This window comes from Aotus nancymaae, unplaced genomic scaffold (assembly GCF_030222135.1).
Source record: "Aotus nancymaae isolate 86718 unplaced genomic scaffold, 86718_ANA_hifiasm-v0.15.2.pri h1tg000053l, whole genome shotgun sequence".
Lineage (NCBI taxonomy): Eukaryota > Metazoa > Chordata > Mammalia > Primates > Aotidae > Aotus > Aotus nancymaae.
The window spans coordinates 7,140,574-7,158,367 of NW_026988467.1; the positions used below are offsets into that span (position 1 = coordinate 7,140,574).

Consider the following 17,794-nt stretch of genomic DNA (forward strand, 5'->3'; position numbering starts at 1 on the left):
GAAAAAAAAAAAGAGAAGCACATGAAAGGATATAAAATGGCCAGAGCCTAAGAAATAAGCTAATATACATGCATATGGACATATCCACATATTTGAGCATGCAGAGACATGTAAATACTCAGGAGAGAAATTTGCTTTTCCTCTTATTTTATGTTTCTCCAAAAACTGAAGAGTAGATAACAGCTGACAGTTACCACCCTCTGAGTGTGACAAGAGGTCACACACAGGGAGGGCCTCTAGCTGCCATTTCCTATTGCTTCCCTGGTGAAACAACCAGGCTGGTAAGTCACTTTAGGAGACGCTCAACAGGGCTCCCATTGTTCCAACCTCAAAATTCTGAGATACAAGGGCCCCCATTCATACAGACAGCTTACAGGCTGGGGGATGGTCCCTTCATGTGCAGTCAACTTTTTATTGGGACACTGAATTTTCAAAAACACTGACTTGCACTAATAGTGTTATTTTTTATAAAATGGTACGGAAATAAAATTCAAGATACTAAACTGGGAGCCAGGACACCTGAGTTTTACCATCAGCTCTCTAATGTAACTTTAAGCAAGTCACTTGCTCTTTCTGGACCTGTTTCCTTGTTTGTAAAAACAGAAATGATTTCTAAAATTCCTTGGAACTCTAAAATTCTATGAACACATATGAAGTCTACTGAGCTTGCTTCACTGTTCACTCCAATGAGTCGGGATAAGTTATAAGCAGAAAAATATCATTACTACACATCTTTTCATTCACTATCAACACTTAAAAACAAACAGCCTTAATAAAAACCAAGTCCACTTTGTTTTCTCTTTTAGACAAATCACAAGGAGTAGAGTTCAGTGAGTCCCTGTCACAGCAAGTTCAGTATCACTCAAGCAGGTAACCCCACACAATGCACAATGATGAAGAGCATAAACACAAGCCATAAGTATACTTTTATGTCACTTTTTCTTAGGTTATTGATGCATTTCCAGAATCTCTTCATTTCTTTGTGTAACTGAAAAGCCCCAGAGGAAAGACGCCATTTACAATAAGAATGTGATCAACGTTACAAGCTTCTGCACCATGTCATTTTTTTGTTTTTTCAACCTCAAAACTGGCCAGAGCAAGGACTTTGTCTCCAGAGCCTAAGAAGAAAGACACATAATAAACAAAAAGATTATTTCAAGTGCAGTTACAATTCCTGGTAAAGTGGGAAAAAATCTATCATATAGATATTAAAACAAAAAATATAATTAGTCTCCATTATCAGTATATTAACATCTACACGCTCCCATTGCCATCCCCATTTCCTTCCCTCTGCACAAACAATCCAGCTATAAAGGGGAACGTATTAGTTATAAATCCTTACTCCAGCTCTAGCTATGAAATAGAATATGTAAAATTTTATTTTAAAAATTTTTTGTAGGGGAGACAAGTCTTGCTCGGTCACCCATGCCAGAGCAATGGCGTGATCTTGGCTCACTGCAGCCTCAAATGCCTGGGCTCAACTGACCCTCCTGCCTCAACCTCTCAAGTAGCTAGAACTATAGGTGCATGCCACTACACCTGGCTAATTTTTTTCTTTTTAATTTTGTAGACAAAGTGTCTCACTATGTTGCCTAGGCTGGTCTAGAACTCCTGGCCTCAAGCATATAATTTTAGTTTATTGTTATATTTACATCTACCTGACAAGCATTTTAAAAACATTAGGCTGCATTATTTTATTTTTAATATTGGAAAATAAAACCAATACAATGAATTTATAAATAAAACAATTCTGGTTTCACTCTTAAGCTCAAGAAAAGGTTATTACATTATTTCAACCACACTCTCCATCAGTTTGGAGCAATAGTATATGATCAGCTTTCAGAAATATGAGGGCACTCACCAAGGTCTGTAGAGACTTTCTCAAACTGGCTGAGTATAGCACCTGCATTTGCTGACAAGAAGGCCTCATCATCTGCAGTCAGCTAAACAAAATGAAACAAAGTCTAGTTGAGTGAGTAAATGTTACAGGAGGTTCTAAAAACCAGTTAAGAATGTCTTAGGAGGCTGGGTGCGGTGGCTCACACCTATAATCCCTGCACTTTGGAAGGCCGAGGCAGGTGGATCACCTGAGGTCAGGAGTTCGAGACCAGCCTGGCCAACATGATGAAAGCCCATCTCTACTAAAAATACAAAAAATTAGCTGGGCATGGTAATGCGTGACTATAATTCCAGCTTCTCAGGAGGCCGAGACAGGAGAATCACTTGAACCTGGGAGGCGGAAGTTGCAGTGAGCTGAGATCTCACCATTGGACTCCAGCCTAGGGAACAAAAGCAAAACTTTGTCTCAAAAAAAGAAAAAAAAAAAAAAGAGGAGGCTGGGCATGGTGGCTCACACCTGTAATCCCAGCACTTTGGGAGGCTGAGGCGGGTGGATCAGCTGAGGTCAGGCGTTCAAGACCAGCCTGGACAACAAGGCAAAACCCTGTCTCTACTAAAAATACAAAAAGTAGCCAGGCATGGTGGCGGGCACCTGTAATTCCAACTACTTGGGAGGCTGAGGCAGGAGAATCACCTAAACCCGGGAGGCAGAGGTTGCAGTGAGCTGAGATCATATCATTGCACTCCAGCCTGGGCAACAAGAGCGAAACTCCATCTCAAAAAAAAAAAAAAAAGTCTTAGGACCACAAACTAGACCACAGATCAAGATGTTCTGTATGAAAAATTCATACTTTTTCTTTGTACCTAATATATTAAATACTGGTACCTTTTCTCCAAGTTTCCTGAGAGCTGTTAGTATCTCCACTTTCTGTTGAGTGTACAGGTCTCTTTCCAGCTTTCCTACCATCAGATCTCTATCCATCTAAAATGTATGAATGCAAGGCATATGTTACTTAAGTGAAAAACATTCTATATACAAAATACAGCTTTTCGGACCTACTATTTAAAAAAAATCCTCTATCTGATTAATATTGTAAAGAACTACAGAAATAATCCAAGGCAAATATGATAGAAATGTTAAATGCTTATCCAGTGTGAATATCCTTATGGAAAAGCAATAAATAAATAAATAAATAAATGTTAAATGCAGTTCTAATTAATTATCTAGTAAAATATCACCCCTTCCACCTGAAACAATAGCATGTACTATACATTGGGACTATTCAAAGCACTTTTATGCCTATTACTTCACTTAATCCTCATAACAACCATCAGAGGTAGGGACTATCATTGTCACCTTTTTACAGACAGAGAAACCTAGGCACAAAGGGGATGAATAAAATAACTTGTCCAGGCCTGGTGCAATGGCTCACACCTGTAATCTCAGCACTTTGGAAGGCTGAGGTGGGTGGATTGCCTGAGCTTAGGTGTTTGAGACCAGCCTGGCCAACACGGTGAAACCCCGTCTCTATGAAAAACACAAAAATTAGACAGGTGTGGTGGTGTGCACCTGTGGGCCCAGTTACTTGGGAGGCAGAGGCAGGAGAATGGCTTGAACTCGGGAGGCAGAGGTTGTAGTGAGCCAAGATTGCACCACTGCACTCCAGCCTGGGTAACAGAACAAGACCCTATCTCAAAAACAAAAACAAAACAAAACAAAAAACACAAAAGGCTAGGCGCAGTGGCTCATACCTATAATCCCAGCATTTTGGGAGGCCAAGGTGGGTGGATCACTTGAGGTCAGAAGCTCAAGACCAGCCTGGACAACATGTTGAAACCCTATTTCTACTGAAAATACAAAAATTGGCCAGGCATGGTGGTGTGTGCCTGTAGTCCCAGCTAGGGACTGAAGGAGGCTGAGGTAGGAGAATCGCTTGAACCCGGGAGGCGGAGGTTGCAGTGAGCCACGATCGTGCCACTGAACTCCAGCCTGGACAAGAGAACAAGACCCCATCTTAAAAAAAACAAACAAAGAAACAAAAAAGCCTACAAGCAGACTTCTGGAAGTATCAGGTTCATAAAGATACTTGAAATTCTTAGATGAGATAGGCCACACATGCGTACAAGCAATGTTGCTAATGAATTCTCAATGTGATTTCAAGTTACAGCTCCAGAAGTAAATGGTAAAACATAAAAGGTGGAGTCCAGGTAGAAGTGGTCAGTGGCAATTTAAACTGCCATATGTTGTTTAAAACCCTACATTTCTTATCAACCATAATTGCTCTAAGTACTAATTTTGTCAGAAAATTGTCAGTTGTGGCTCTAAAATCAACTGGCCAATTTTTAAGCCATAGGATATCATAATGAATTGGCCTAGGAAATGAAACATACACAGCAACTGAATCAATTTAAAGAAATTTTACCTCTGCTAACCTTGTCCGAAGCTGACCTGGTTGTTTCTTTGCAAATAATCTGATGACCTCTGGGGTTTTAAAGGCCTGGCTGATAGCTGCCTGAATAGCCTAGAAACACAAGAAGGCAAAAACTAACCAAAACAGATGAACAAATCAGATACTGCAATAACTGACTGATGGCTCTTTAATCTTTGTTTATCAAGGTTTACTGGTTCCTGTCACTGGAAGCAATTACATAACTAAATGAAGATCTGGAAGGATATGTTGTTTATGCATAAGCAGACACTCATGTAGAAGTTACACCTTGGGTGGCCAAGGCAGGATTGCTTGAGCCCATAAGTTTGAGACCAGCCTCGGCAATGTTGCAAGACCCTGTTTCTAAAAAAATTTTTTTAAATAGCCAGGTGTGGTGGCGCATGCCCGTGGTCTCAGGTACTTAAAAGACTGAGGGGTGAAAAGCACCACCCCTGCATGCTCGCCTGGGTGACCCTGTCTCTTCAGGAAAAAAAAAAAAAAAAAAAGGCAAAGTCCGGTCACGGTGACTCACGCCTGTAACCCCAGCACTTTGGGAGGCTGAGGCAGGTGGATCATGAGTTCAGGAGTTCAAGACCAGCCTGGGCAATAAGGTGAAACCCCGTCTCTACCAGTAATACAAAAATTAGCCAGGCGTGGTGGCACGTGCCTGGCTGAGGCAGAAGAATAGCTTGAACCTGGAAGGTAGAGGTTGCAGTGAGCTGAGATCATGCCACTGTATTCTAGCATGGGCGACAGAGCAAGACTCTGTCTCAAAAAAAAGAGACAGGAGTGCTGGCTCACGCCTGTAATCCCAGCACTTTGGGAGGCTGAGGCCAGTGGATCACGAGGTCAAGAGATCGAGACCATCCTGGTCAACATGGTGAAACCCCGTCTCTACTAAAAATACAAAAATTAGCTGGGCTTGGTGGTGCACGCCTGTAGTCACAGCTATTTGGGAGGCTCAGGCAGGAGAATTGCTTGAACCAGGGAGAGGGAGGTTGCAGTGAGCAAACCACTGCACTCCAGCCTGGCGAAAGAGCAAGATTGTCTCAAAAAAAAAAAAAAAAGTTACATGCAAAACATAAAACATGGTATATTTTCTATCAGAAATATACTTAATTTATTACTATTATTATTTTGTATTTAGAGATAGGGGTCTCACTATGTTGCCCAGGCTGGTCTTGAACTCCTGGGCCCTAAGCAATCCTCCTGCTGCATGCCTCAGCCCTTGGAGTAACTGGGATTACAAGCAGGCACCATCACACCTGGCTTGAAATATACTTATAGAAAAGCTGGGTATGGCAGTTTATGCCTATAATCTTTGGGAGGCTGAGGCAGGAGAATCACTTGAGCCCTAAAGGACAAAGCTGTAATGAGCCATGATCGTGTCACTGCACTCCAGCCTGGGTGACAGAGAGAGAACCTGACTCAAAAAAAAAAAAAAAAAAAAAAACCGGCTGGGCACAGTGGCTCATGCCTATAATCACAGTACTTTGGAAGGCCAAGGTGGGGAGATAACTTGAGGTCAGGAGTTCAAAACCAGCCTGGCCAACATTGTGAAACCCCACCTCTACTAAAAATACAAAAATTAGCTGGGTGTGTAGGCAGGCGCCTATAATCCCAGCTACTCGGAAGGCTGAGTAAGAATTGCTTGAACCCAGGAGGTGGAGGTTGCAGTGAGCCAAGACTGTGCCACTGCACTCCAGCCTGGGCAACAGAGTAAGATTCTGTCTCAAAAAAAAAAAAGACAAAAAACAAAGTCAGGCCTCTGCCACCTATATGTTATACTTACCAACTGCATTCCACTTAGTTCATCTACCAAAGTCATATTTCCAGACATAATTTTCTTCAGTGAATCATTAAATTCACTTAGTTGCTCCAGAGTTTCCTTTTTGGTTTCTTCATATTCATCTGTATCAAGTTCCTCTCTGAAGTAGGTGAACATCATGATATGGAAAAATATAGAGTTCCAAGTGAAAAATGCAATCTTTGTACTTGTACATTAGAGAAAGGCTGAAGGGAAATATCAAAATGCTAACAATGAATGTGTTCACATAATAGCAGTATGGGCATTTTCCTACGATATGGTTACTTTGATAATTAAACATTTTTCTTTTACCAAAACGAGGCATACTAAAAGAGACCACATAATAAGGCCAGGTGCCTTAGATCACACCTGTAATCCCAGCACTTTGGGAGGCTGAAGTGGGCAGATCACCCGAGGTCAGGAGTTCGAGGCCACCTGGCCAACATGGTGAAACCTGTCTCTACAAAAAAAACAAACAAACAAAAATTAGACAGGGGAGGGGGTGGTAGTGCATGCCTGTAATCCCAGCTACTCGGGAGGCTGAAGCAGAATTGCTTGAACCTGGGAGGTGGAGGCTGCAGTGAGCTGAGATTCGCCACAGTACTCCAGTGTGGGCAACACAGCGAGACTCTGTCTCAAAAAAAAGTAGTCCTTTGTGCAAGTAAGGCTGAAACTACACTCCAGAAGTTCAAGTAGTACCTTCTCAGCCTGACAGCAGGCAGGGCTGTTTTAAATACTAAAGATAAGGTGGTGTTATTTCTACCTCAACCTCAAGATTAAGTATTTTGCCCAAGTTCACATGTACTTGGTAGTTAAGTGAATGAGTTTCATAACCCAGCCTTTATGACTCCAAAGCCTGCAATGAGTTTACTTCTCTACTACACAAAGCACTGTGAAGAACACTACAGGGGAATGCAGAATCACACATGGGGCTGCATCCATGGAGCTAGCTGCAGAAGAAAAGCCATTTTGGCTGGGCGTGATGGCTCATGCCTGTAATCCCAGCACTTTAGGAGGCTGAGGCAGGTGGATAATGAGGTCAAGAGATCGAGACCATCATGGTGAAACCTGGTCTCTACTAAAAATACAAACTTGGCTGGGCACAGTGTCTCAGGCCTGTAATCCCAGCACTTTGGGAGGCCAAGGTGGATGGATTGCCTGAGCTCAGGAGTTCAAAGCCAGACTGGGCAACACGGTGAAACCTGTCTCTATTAAAATACAAAAAATTAGCCAGGCATGGTGGTGTGCACCTGTAGTCCCAGCTACTCAGGAGGTTGAGGAAGGAGAATGCTTGAACCTGGGAGGTGGAGGTTGCAGTGAGCTAAGATCGCACCACCGTACACCAGCCTGGGTGACAGAGCAAGACTCAACCTCCCAAAAAATAAATAAAATAAATAAAAATACAAAAATTAGCTGGGCATGGTGACATATGCCTGTAGTCCCAGCTACTTGGGAGGCTGAGGCAGGAGAATCACTTGAACCTGGAGGTGGAGGTTGCAGTGATCCCAGATAGCACCATTGCACTCCAGCCTGGTGACAGAGTCATCTCAAAAAAAAAAAAAAAAAAAAAAAAAAAGAAAGCAATTTTATAGTAGCTTAACAATATACAATTAAACTCTTACCTGCATTCCTCCAGATCTTGTAATTGCTGCATTAGTCTATCCAACTGTTCTTCTAAATTCTGCTTTAATTTGCTTGTCTCTGTCTTTCCTCTGGAAGCCATTTTAATCTCTATGTGAAACAATAAACCCATATACATACTATATGAAATTAACATAACAGTGCAATTTTTTTAAGTTTTAGTTTTTGTAGAGACAGGGTGTCACTATGTTTTCTAGGCTGGTCTCAAAGTCGTAGCCTGAAGTGACCTTCCCATCTTGGACTCCCAAAGAGGTGGGATTATAGGCATAAGCCATCACGTCCGGTCCCCAGTACAATTAAAAACAGGCAGCTGGGTGCAATGGCTTATGCCTGTCTATAATCTCAGCACTTTGAGAGCCTGAGGTGGGAGGACTACTTGAGCTCAGGAGTTCGAGACCAGCCTGGCCAACGTAGTGAGACTTCATCTCTACAAAGAATAGAAAATCTTAGCTAGGCATGGTGGTGGATGCCTCTAGTCCCAGCTACTCAGGAGGCTGAAGTGGGAGGATTGCTTGAGCCTAGGAATTTGAGGCTGCAGTGAGCCATGATCTTGCCACTGCACTCTGGCCTGGCTGACAAGAGCGAGACCCTAACTCAAAAAACAGGCTATACTCTTTCTTAGCTACAGGTGTGTGAAAGATAGTATACAAAGAAAAGCAATTTAGATATAAAAGTTTAAACTCATATAGTAATAACACTCCATAAAAATGTTTGAAAGCCTTCATTATGTGACTTGACAAATTAATTAGAAGTCTTCATTATTGGTCTATCTTACTCTAAACAAATTTGATAAATGGAAATACAGATATATAAAGAAGCAGATCAAATGTGGTTTTGCTTTGTGAAGTGAATCACTATAGCTTTTTTTTTTTTCATTTTTATAAGTATACTCCAGGACCCGAAAACTCCTGACATTATCTCATTGGTCATATGTATATTTACCTAATTACTTATGAGCATGAACATCCCCCTTTTTTTTTCCTGAGATAGGGACTCACTCTGTAACCCAGGCTGGAGCATAGTCACACAATCACAGCTCACTATAGCATCAACCTCTCGAGCTCAAGCCATTTTTCCACCTCAGCCTCCTGAGTAGCTGGAGCTACAGGCACACGCCATCATGCCTGGCTAATTATTTTTTTTGTAGAGATGGGATCTCCCTCTGTTGCCCAAGCTGGTCTTGAACTTCTGGGCTCAAGGGATCCTCTAACCTCAGCCTCCCAAAATGCTGGGATTATAGGTGTTGAGCCCCCAAGCCCAGCTGATGAACATCTTTTTGGTGGGTGGATCACCTGAGGTCCGGAGTTTGAGACCAGCCTGACCAACATGGAGAAACCTTGCCTCTACTAAAAATACAAAATTAGCCAGGTGTGGTGGCGCATACCTATAATCCCAGCTACTCTGGAGGCTAAGTCAGGAGAATCGCTTGAACCCTGGAGGTGGAGGTTGTAGTGAGCCGAGATCGCACCATTGCACTCCAGCCTGGGCAACAAGAACGAAACTCTGTCTCCAAAAAAAAAAAAAAACACCCCATAAAACTTTCCATTTAACTTATTAAAGCATATTTTGTTTTCCTAATATAATGAAATCATTACCAGATGATTTGACATGTGTATTTCAAAGGAGAGGATTCTTACAGTATATTCAAAATAGAATATAGTGACAAAATATTACTCCCTAATTTTTAAAAATTGGTCTAAGTCCCGGGTGCAGTGGCTCACACCTATAATCCCAGTACTTTGGGAGGCCATGGCGGGCAGATCACTTGAGGTCGGGAGTTTGAGACCAGCCTGGCCAACATGGTGAGACCCTGTCTCTACTAAAAATACAAAAATTAGCCAGATGTGGTGGTAGGCGTCTATAATCGCAGCTACTTGGGAGACTAAGGCAGGAGAATTGCTTGAACCTGGGAGGCGGAGGTTGCAGTGAGCCGAGATTGTGCCACTGCACTCCAGCCTGGGTGACAGAGTGAGACTCTGTCCCAAAAAAAAAAAATTGGCAGGGCCAGGCGCGGTGGCTCACGCCTGTAATCCCAGCACTTTGAGAAGCCAAGGCGGGTGGATCACGAGGTCAAGAGATCGAGACCATCCTGGTCAACATGGTGAAACCCCGTCTCTACTAAAAATACAAAAAATTAGCTGGGCATGGTGGTGCGTGCCTGTAATCCCAGCTACTCAGGAGGCTGAGGCAGGAGAATTGCCTGAACCCAGGAGGCGGAGGTTGTGGTGAGCCGAGATCGTGCCATTGCACTCCAGCCTGGGTAACAAGAGTGAAACTCCGTCTCAAAAAAAAAAAAAAAAAAAAAAAAATTGGCATAAATCATCAATGATATGCTAATATAAACAAGCATTATATCCTGAAGTGTAATTTATTATAGCTGCATTTCATGTATAATAGTTTAGTGCATTTTTCCGGGAAATTGTTCATTTTAATATTTCTCTTAAGTCTGTAGAACTTTACAGTAAAAGTCGAGGCAAACCCAAGATGTAACTGACAATGTCTTTTCAGATTTAGTTTCCTACAGTCTAACCACACTGGATGACTTGCTGTTCCAAAAATGTCATGCATTCTTTTTTCTTTGAGACAGAGTTTCGCTCTTGTTGCCCAGGCTAGAGTGCAGAGGCACTATCTTGGCTCACTGCAACTTCCGCCTCCCAGGTTCAAGTGATTCTCCTGTCTCAGCCTCCTGAGTAGTTGGGACTGCAGACGTGCACCACCATGCCTGGCTAATTTTTGTATTTTTAGTAGAGATGGACAGATGGGGTTTCACCGTGTTGGCCAGGCTGGTCTCAAACTCCTGACCTCATGATCTGCCCACCTCAGCCTCCCAAAGTGCTGGGATTACAGGCATGAGCCACTGCGCCTAGCCAGTCATGTACTCTTTTGAGCCTGCGTTTTTTTTTCTACCTACGAAGCCCAGTTCATTCATTTTTCAAAGTTCAAGTGTCATCTTTTCTACAAGGCCTTCCTTGATTTCCTCCCACTCACTAGGTTGTGAATTATTTGAGAGTAGGAATTTTACCTTTTCTTTATACAGCAGTATCTAGCATAATCTTGGGCAGACAAAAAGTTCCAAATAAATAACTGGCAGATGAGTAATGAGAATTGACTGCTGCTTCTTTAGCATTCAAATCTCTTTTTTTTGAGATGGAGTCTCACTCTGTTGCCCAGGCTGGAGTGCAGTGGTGCAATCTTAGCTAACTGCAACCTATGCCTCCCTGGTTCAAATGATTCTCCCGCCTCAGCCTCCTGACCAGCTGGGATAACAGGCACTCACCACTACGCCCAGCTAATTTTTGTATTTTTAGTAGAGACGGGGTTTCACCATGTTGGCCAGGCTGGTCTCAAACTCCTGACCTTGTGATCCACCTGCCTCGGCTTCCCAAAGTGTTGGGATTACAGGCATGAGCCACCGTGCCTGGCTTTTTTTTTTTTTGAGACAGAGTCTCGCTCTGTTGCCCAGGCTGGAGTGTGCAGTGGTGTGATCTTGGCTCACTACAACCTCTGCCTCCTGGGTTCAAGCAGTTCTCCTGCCTCAGCCTCTCCAGTAGCTGGGACTACAGGCACGCATCACCACACCTAACTAATTTTTGTATTTTTAATAGAGACACGAGTTTCACCATGTTGTCCAGGCTGGTCTAGAACTCCTGACCTCTGGTGAGCCACTTGCCTCGGTCTTCCAAAGTGATGGGATTACAGTCCTGAGTCACTGCGCCCAGCTCAAATCTTATTCTCTATTTAGCACTTATTTCTGTCTTCAATTATATGTGATTGTATTATAATACATTATCCCTCTCTTGACTAAACTCTGGAGAACAGAATATGACTCTGATTCCTCTCTTAGGTTTCTCAGTACCTAATACAGAACAGAAATTCAATAATTTGGTCAAATTTATAAAGGCTCAATATATTTAAGGAGCTAAAGCTATTCTGAATACGTTTCGGTAAAAATGGATGTACTTTAAAAGCCTTAACCTGGTGCCACATTAATTAGGATTTACCCCAGAAAGATTAACTCATTGGCAGCACCTAGTAGTCACTAAAGGTGGTGCATTGTTTTTCTTTTTTGAGCTGGAGTCTTACTCTATTGCCCAGTCTAGAGTTCAGTGGCGCGATCTCGGCTCACTGCAACCTCTGCCTCCTGAGTTCAAGTGATTCTCCTGCCACAGCCTCCCAAGTAGCTGGGATTACAGGCGCGTGCCACCATGCCTGGCTAATTTTCTTGTGTTTTTAGTAAAGATGAGATTTCACCATGTTAGATAGGATGGTCTCGATCTCCTGACGTCGTGATCCGCCCGCCTCAGTGTTTTTTTTTTTTTTTTTGAGACGGAGTTTCGCTCTTGCTGCCCAGGCTAGAGTGCAATGGCGCGATCTCGGCTCACAGCAACCTCCATCTCCCGGGTTCAAGAGATTCTCCTGCCTCAGACTCCAGAGTAACAGGGATTACAGGCATGCGCCATCATGCCCGGCTACTTTTTGTATTTTTAGTAGATACGAGGTTTTTCCATGTTGGTCATGCTGGTGTTGAACTCCCGACCTCAGGTGATCTGCCCGCCTGGGCCTCCCAAAGTGCTGGCATTACAGGTGTGAGCCACCGCTCCAGGCTAAGGTGGTGCACTTTTACCGAAACTACAGAAACCGCTCTCAGACACTGTAATCTGGAGTGGAGGGTACTCATTCATGCTCACCTGTCTCTTAGTACTCTGATCTCTGCACGGTGCTGACCGGTCTCAAATTGCAGAAACCTTCAGTTCTTGACGCTCCGAGTGTCATAAACTTGAGGAAAATGAAATTATTCATCAGGACTACAAAAAGCTCAAAGTTCAAACCACCTAGGGGTGGAGACGGCTGGAAAAAAGGAAACCATTAACAAGTAATTTTATTTGCTATATATAAACTCGCCCTAAGGCAGTTCAGATAACTTCCACTAGAGCAGCCCATCACCGGCGGGGGCACTTTCTCCCCCGACTGCGCCTACTGCAGCCTTTCCAAGGTTTTTCCTAGCGAGGCCGAGGTCTTTGAGGAAAACCCCGCATCCGGACACGCCTTGAGGGAAGGCGTCAAACCCAGAGGCATAGAAAAGGTGAGGGCTGAGAGCACGTCTCTTTCTGGCTGAAAGTGAGCAGCGTTCGGCCCAGCACTAACCGGAATGGGTGAAGAATCAGCTCCGGCCACCGCAGCAAATCCCACCCCACGCGGGAACTTGAAGCTTTGGCACTTAGATCCCGCGGTGGCGGGGCTCCACCAGGCCCCGGTTGCCACCAGAGGTAGCCGTAAACCCACGGTCCCCGAAACTCCTTCCGGCCCTCCCAGACAAAAACTGGGACAACTTTCTTAGGTCCCCGGGATCCCCGCTGTGCCGCCGGCCCGTCCGCGAGTCCCAGAGTTTAGGGCCAGGGGCCCCGCCTACCTGAGGGCCCCGGCCTGGAGAACCGCGCCGGAGGAGCACTTCCGCCGGACGCACGCACTTCCGGCCTCCTGGAACCAATGAGAGTCCGGCCGAGGTGTTCCCCTCGGGGGCGTCCGGGCCGCGGGTGGTCTCCGGGAGCATTGGGGCCGGCGGACGGTGAGGGTGCGGTAAGCTCCCCGTAAGGAGTCCCTGAGACACTGGTCTCTAGGAGAGTCAGTCCAGGACCCGTTTTCGTCCTAGACATAGGGGAGTGCAAGATAGTGGAGTCTTTAGGGTAGAACATGACCCGAGGCAGGCACATATTCAAGTTTGGGGCAAGGAGCATTGATTAACCCTTAATTTTTTTCAGTGGAACCAAAAACTTCGGTAAAATTGCTTCTGACCTTCGGAACGGATGGATTCACCTTGGAGAGGAAAAATCCCTTTCTAGAAAAGTCCTGAGGTCTGGCACCCTTAGGCCTAACGGGGAATGGCTGGGTGTCAGAGGAGGAAATCCGTCATTCTGAATGACTTCCCTTTCCTCCTGAATCCTTCTTTCCAAATCTATAAAAGACCACCTCCACGTTCCCGGAAGTGGTTTGCCACTCATGCTCCTTGAGAAGCAGGTAATGAGCTGTTGGGCAGCACTTAAAAAGCTACCCTTAACCAGCTCGGTGGCTCACACCTGTAAACCCAGCACTTTGAGAGGCCTAGGTGGGAGGATCGTTTGAGCCCAGCCTGGGCAACATAGTGAGACCTTCATATCAAAAACTTAAAAATAAAGTTACCCAGAAACTGGGTGGAAACCATTTAATGATGTTCTAAGTCCATCTTCCTGAAGTAGTCCACAGGACAACATCAGTGTTCATGGTAGAATTGTTTCATAGGGGCAGTCTTTTCTTTTTTTTGAGACAAAGTCTCACTCTGTCACCCAGGCTGGGGTGCAGTGGCATGGTCTCGGCTCATTGCAACCTCTGCCTCCTGGGTTCAAGCAATTCTCCTGTCTCAGTCTCCTGAGTAGCTGGGATTATAGGCGCGTGCCACCACACCCAGCTAATTTTTGTATTTTCAGTAGAGATGGGTTTTCACCATGTTGGCCAGGCTGGTCTCGAACTCCTGATATCGTAATTCAGCCTCCCAAAGTGCTGGGATTACAGGCGTGAGCCACCTGTAATGGCTTTTTTTTTGTTTTTTAAGTAACACTGTCTCGTTAAAAAAACAGGAGCTTTTGTTGCCCAGGCTAGAGTGCAGTGGTGCGATCATAGCTTACTGCAGCCTTGAACTCCTGGGCTGAAGCGATCCTCCAGCCTTGGTCCCTCCAAGTGTTGTGGTTATTAGCACAAGCCACAGCCAGGCCTGGAGTCTTTGAAGTTAGTTATATTTCAGCTACCCAGGACAGACTTCTAACTTTGATTGCCACAGAACTCTACCAGAACTAATTGTTTCTCTTAGTTCTGATTGTGGAATCTCTTATTACCATCATTTGTTTTTCAAAGTTATAATTTGGATCTGAAACAATTTTTTTTTGTTTGTTTTTGTTTTTTGAGACAGGGTCTCATGTTGCCCAGGCTGGAGTGCAGTGGCAGGATCCAGCTCACTGCAACCTCCACTTCCCGGGTTCAAGCTATTCTGCCTCAGCCTCCTGAGTAGCTGGGACTACAGGCATCTGCCACCAATCCCAGCTTTTGTATTTTTTTTTCTTTTCTTTCTTTTTTTTTTTTTTTGAGACAGAGTTTCGCTCTTGTTACCCAGGCTGGAGTGCAATGGCGTGATCTTGGCTCACTGCAACCTCCACCTCCTGGGTTCAAGCAATTCTCCTGCCTCAGCCTCCTGAGTAGCTGGGACTACAGGCGCGTGCCACCATGCCCAGCTAATTTTTGTATTTTTAGTAGAGACGGGGTTTCACCTTGTTGACAAGGATGGTCTCGATCTCTTGACTCATGATCTACCCACCTCGGCCTCCCAAAGTTCTGGGATTATAGGCGTGAGCCACCGCATCCAGCCTAATTTTTGTATTTTTAGTAGTGACGGGGTTTCACCATGTTGGCCAGGCTGGTCTCGAACTCCTGAGCTCAGGTGATCCACCTACCTCAGCTTCCCAAAGTGGTGGGATTACAGGCGTGAGCTACGGCACATGGCTGTGAAACCATTTTTCTAGCCCACCTTAGAGAAGACTGTTGACACACTAGTTGGAATGGTTGCAATAGCCTCCTACCTTGCAAGACACTTCAGATTCAAAGAATTTCCTTTGTAAAAGTTGGCCAGGCACGATGGCTCATGCCTGTAATCCCAGTACTTCGGGAGGCTGAGGTGGGCAGATCACTTAAGGCCAGGAGTTTAAGACCAGCCTGGCCAACATGGTGAAACCCTGTCTCTACTAAAAACACAAAAATTAGCTTGGCATGGTGGTGCATATAATCCCAGGACTCTGGAGCCTGAGGCATGAGAATCGCTTGAACTCAGGAGGTAAAGGTTGCAGTGAGCCACAATCACACCACTGCACTCCATCCTGAGTGATAGAGCAAAACTCCGTCTCAAAAAAAAAAAAAAAAAAAAGAAAATTTAAAAAAAGTAAGTGCCTGTTAATGCATTTATCTTTAAATTTTGATTCATAAATAATATGTGAAAGTGTCAATGCTTTGGGTAAAATGGAACTCAACAGTGACAGAGTTAGTGCCATACAAAACAGAACAGGAAAATATACTTTAAAAAATCATTTGAGGCCAGGTGCGATGACTCATGCCTGTAATCCCAGCATTTTGGGAGGCTGAGGCAGGTGGATCACCTGAGGTTGGGAGTTCGAGACCAGCCTGACCAACATGGAGAAACGCCATCTCTATTAAAAATACAAAAATCTCTACTCCAATAGTGCTTCTAGCTGTACAGTAAATAGAAAAAAAAAAAAAAATCAGCTGGGCATGGTGGCACATGCCTGTAATCCCAGCTACTTAGGAGGCTGAGGCAGGAGAATCGCTTAAACTCGGGAGGCAGAGATTGTGGTGAGCAGAGATCACGCCACTGCACTCCAGCCTGGGCAAGAGAGAAACTCCGTTTCAGAAAAATAAATTGAAAAATTTGCTGAATAAACGCTTGTTCACAGTGTACTTTCCCTAATTTTGTTTTTGTTTTTTGATACAGAGTCTTGCCTTGTCACCCAGGCTGGAGTACAGTGACACAGTCACAGCTTATTGCAGCCTCAATCTCTCAGGCTCAAGTGATTCTCGCACCTCAGTCTCCCTTGTAGCTAGGACTTGAGGTGCATGCCCCACATCTGGCTAGTTTTTGTATTTTTTTGTAGAGATGGGGTTTTGTCATGTTGCCCAGGTGGGTCTCAAACTCCTGAGCTCAAGTAATCCTCCGACCTTGACGCCCCAAAGTGCTGGAATTACAGCCATGCTGGAATTACCTGGCCTTTCCCTAATTTTGATAATGATAATACAATGTTCTGTTCTGGCATTTGTGGTAGTTTTAGCATGTGCAGTCTTAGAAGCAATGGAGGTATTTGCCTGTTCTTCTCTGTGACTTAGTCACTCAGCAGTTCTATGCTAACGGTGTTTTTATATACCTTTAGGTTCTTGTTTAGAGTTAATGGATGATGAAAATATATTTCTAGTGCATAAGAGAAATTCATTCTGAAACAAAAATAGAATATACACCTTCAGACAGAAGGCAGAGAAGAAACTGGAGAAAGAGAAATAATATTAGGAAACCATGGGAGACAGCACTGGGGAAAGTAACCTCCAGACTGGGAGTCACTGGGAAACCAGATAAATGCTCCTTGGCAGCTGGAGGAGTTGAGGACACTTCAGCTTGGACTTGGGATGGGAGCCCGGAGAACCCAAGTTGCTCCAGCTAGGCAGGGAAATTGCTAGGCCAGATGAAACTTGAGCGGCTAACAAGAAGTACCGGGAGCCAAGGACTCTCCGAACAGTTGGTCCTCTTTTAAATGTCTGCCTTAAATAGCTTGTACCATTGTAAGTCTTGCATAAAGGGTAAGAACATGAACTTTTAGAATCAAAGCTATTACTCTGGGTGCAGTTGTTTTTGGAATAAGGAAGTAATTAAGGTTACATGAGGTCATAAGGGTGGGGCCCTGATCCGATAGGACTAGTGTTTTTTTTTTTTTTTTTTTTTTTTTGAGAAGGAATTTCACTCTTGTTACCCAGACTGGAGTGCAATGGCATGATCTCGGCTCACCGCAACCTCCGCCTCCTGGGTTCAGGCAATTCTCCTGCCTCAGCCTCCCGAGTAGCTGGGACTATAGGCGTGCGCCACCATGCCCAACTAATTTTTGTGTTTTTAGTAGAGATGGGGTTTCACCATGTTGACCAGGATGGTCTTGATCTCTTGACCTCGTGATCCACCTGCCTTGGCCTCCCAAAGTGCTGAGATTATAGGCGTGAGCCCGGCCCAGGACTAGTGTTCTTAACAGAAGAATTAATGGAGAGCTTGCCCTTTACTCCTCCATACTAAGGAAAGATTATGTGAGGACATAGCAAGAAGGTGGCCATCTACAAGACAGGAAGAGAGCTACTGCCACAGACCAACGTGGCCAAAAGTTTGATCTTGGACTTCTAATCTCCAGAACTATGAGAAAGTAAAATTCTGTTAAGTCACCCAGTCCGTGGTATTTTAAATATGACAGCCCAAGCAGACAAATCCACTATCTATATGCAGATATATCCAAAT

General features: G+C 44.4%; 2 protein-coding genes across 3 annotated transcripts in view; one reads left to right on the top strand and one right to left on the bottom strand.

The window, feature by feature from the left end:
- Positions 1 to 909: 909 nt before the first annotated feature.
- On the bottom strand, positions 910 to 12,492 carry LZIC (leucine zipper and CTNNBIP1 domain containing). The gene is made up of 7 exons (XM_012473675.3): positions 12,405 to 12,492; positions 7,698 to 7,806; positions 6,061 to 6,196; positions 4,263 to 4,361; positions 2,726 to 2,821; positions 1,862 to 1,943; positions 910 to 1,118 (listed from the first exon to the last, which is right to left on the bottom strand). The coding sequence occupies exons 2-7, from the start codon at positions 7,796 to 7,798 to the stop codon at positions 1,060 to 1,062; spliced, it is 573 nt and encodes a 190-aa protein (XP_012329098.1). The 5' UTR covers positions 7,799 to 7,806; positions 12,405 to 12,492; the 3' UTR covers positions 910 to 1,059.
- A 710-nt stretch (positions 12,493 to 13,202) lies between these two features.
- NMNAT1 (nicotinamide nucleotide adenylyltransferase 1) overlaps positions 13,203 to 17,794 on the top strand; it is a 30,322-nt gene continuing 25,730 nt past the window's right edge. Inside the window, exon 1 of one of the 2 annotated variants that reach the window (XM_064363228.1) lies at positions 13,203 to 13,293. Coding sequence is in view for 1 of the 2 variants with exons in the window: in XM_064363227.1 (XP_064219297.1) it covers positions 17,052 to 17,079 (28 nt within the window). In the remaining variant the exon portion in view is untranslated. Of the gene's footprint in view, positions 13,294 to 16,186; positions 17,080 to 17,794 lie in introns of those variants that run through there. The other variant, XM_064363227.1, reaches the window with a different exon arrangement.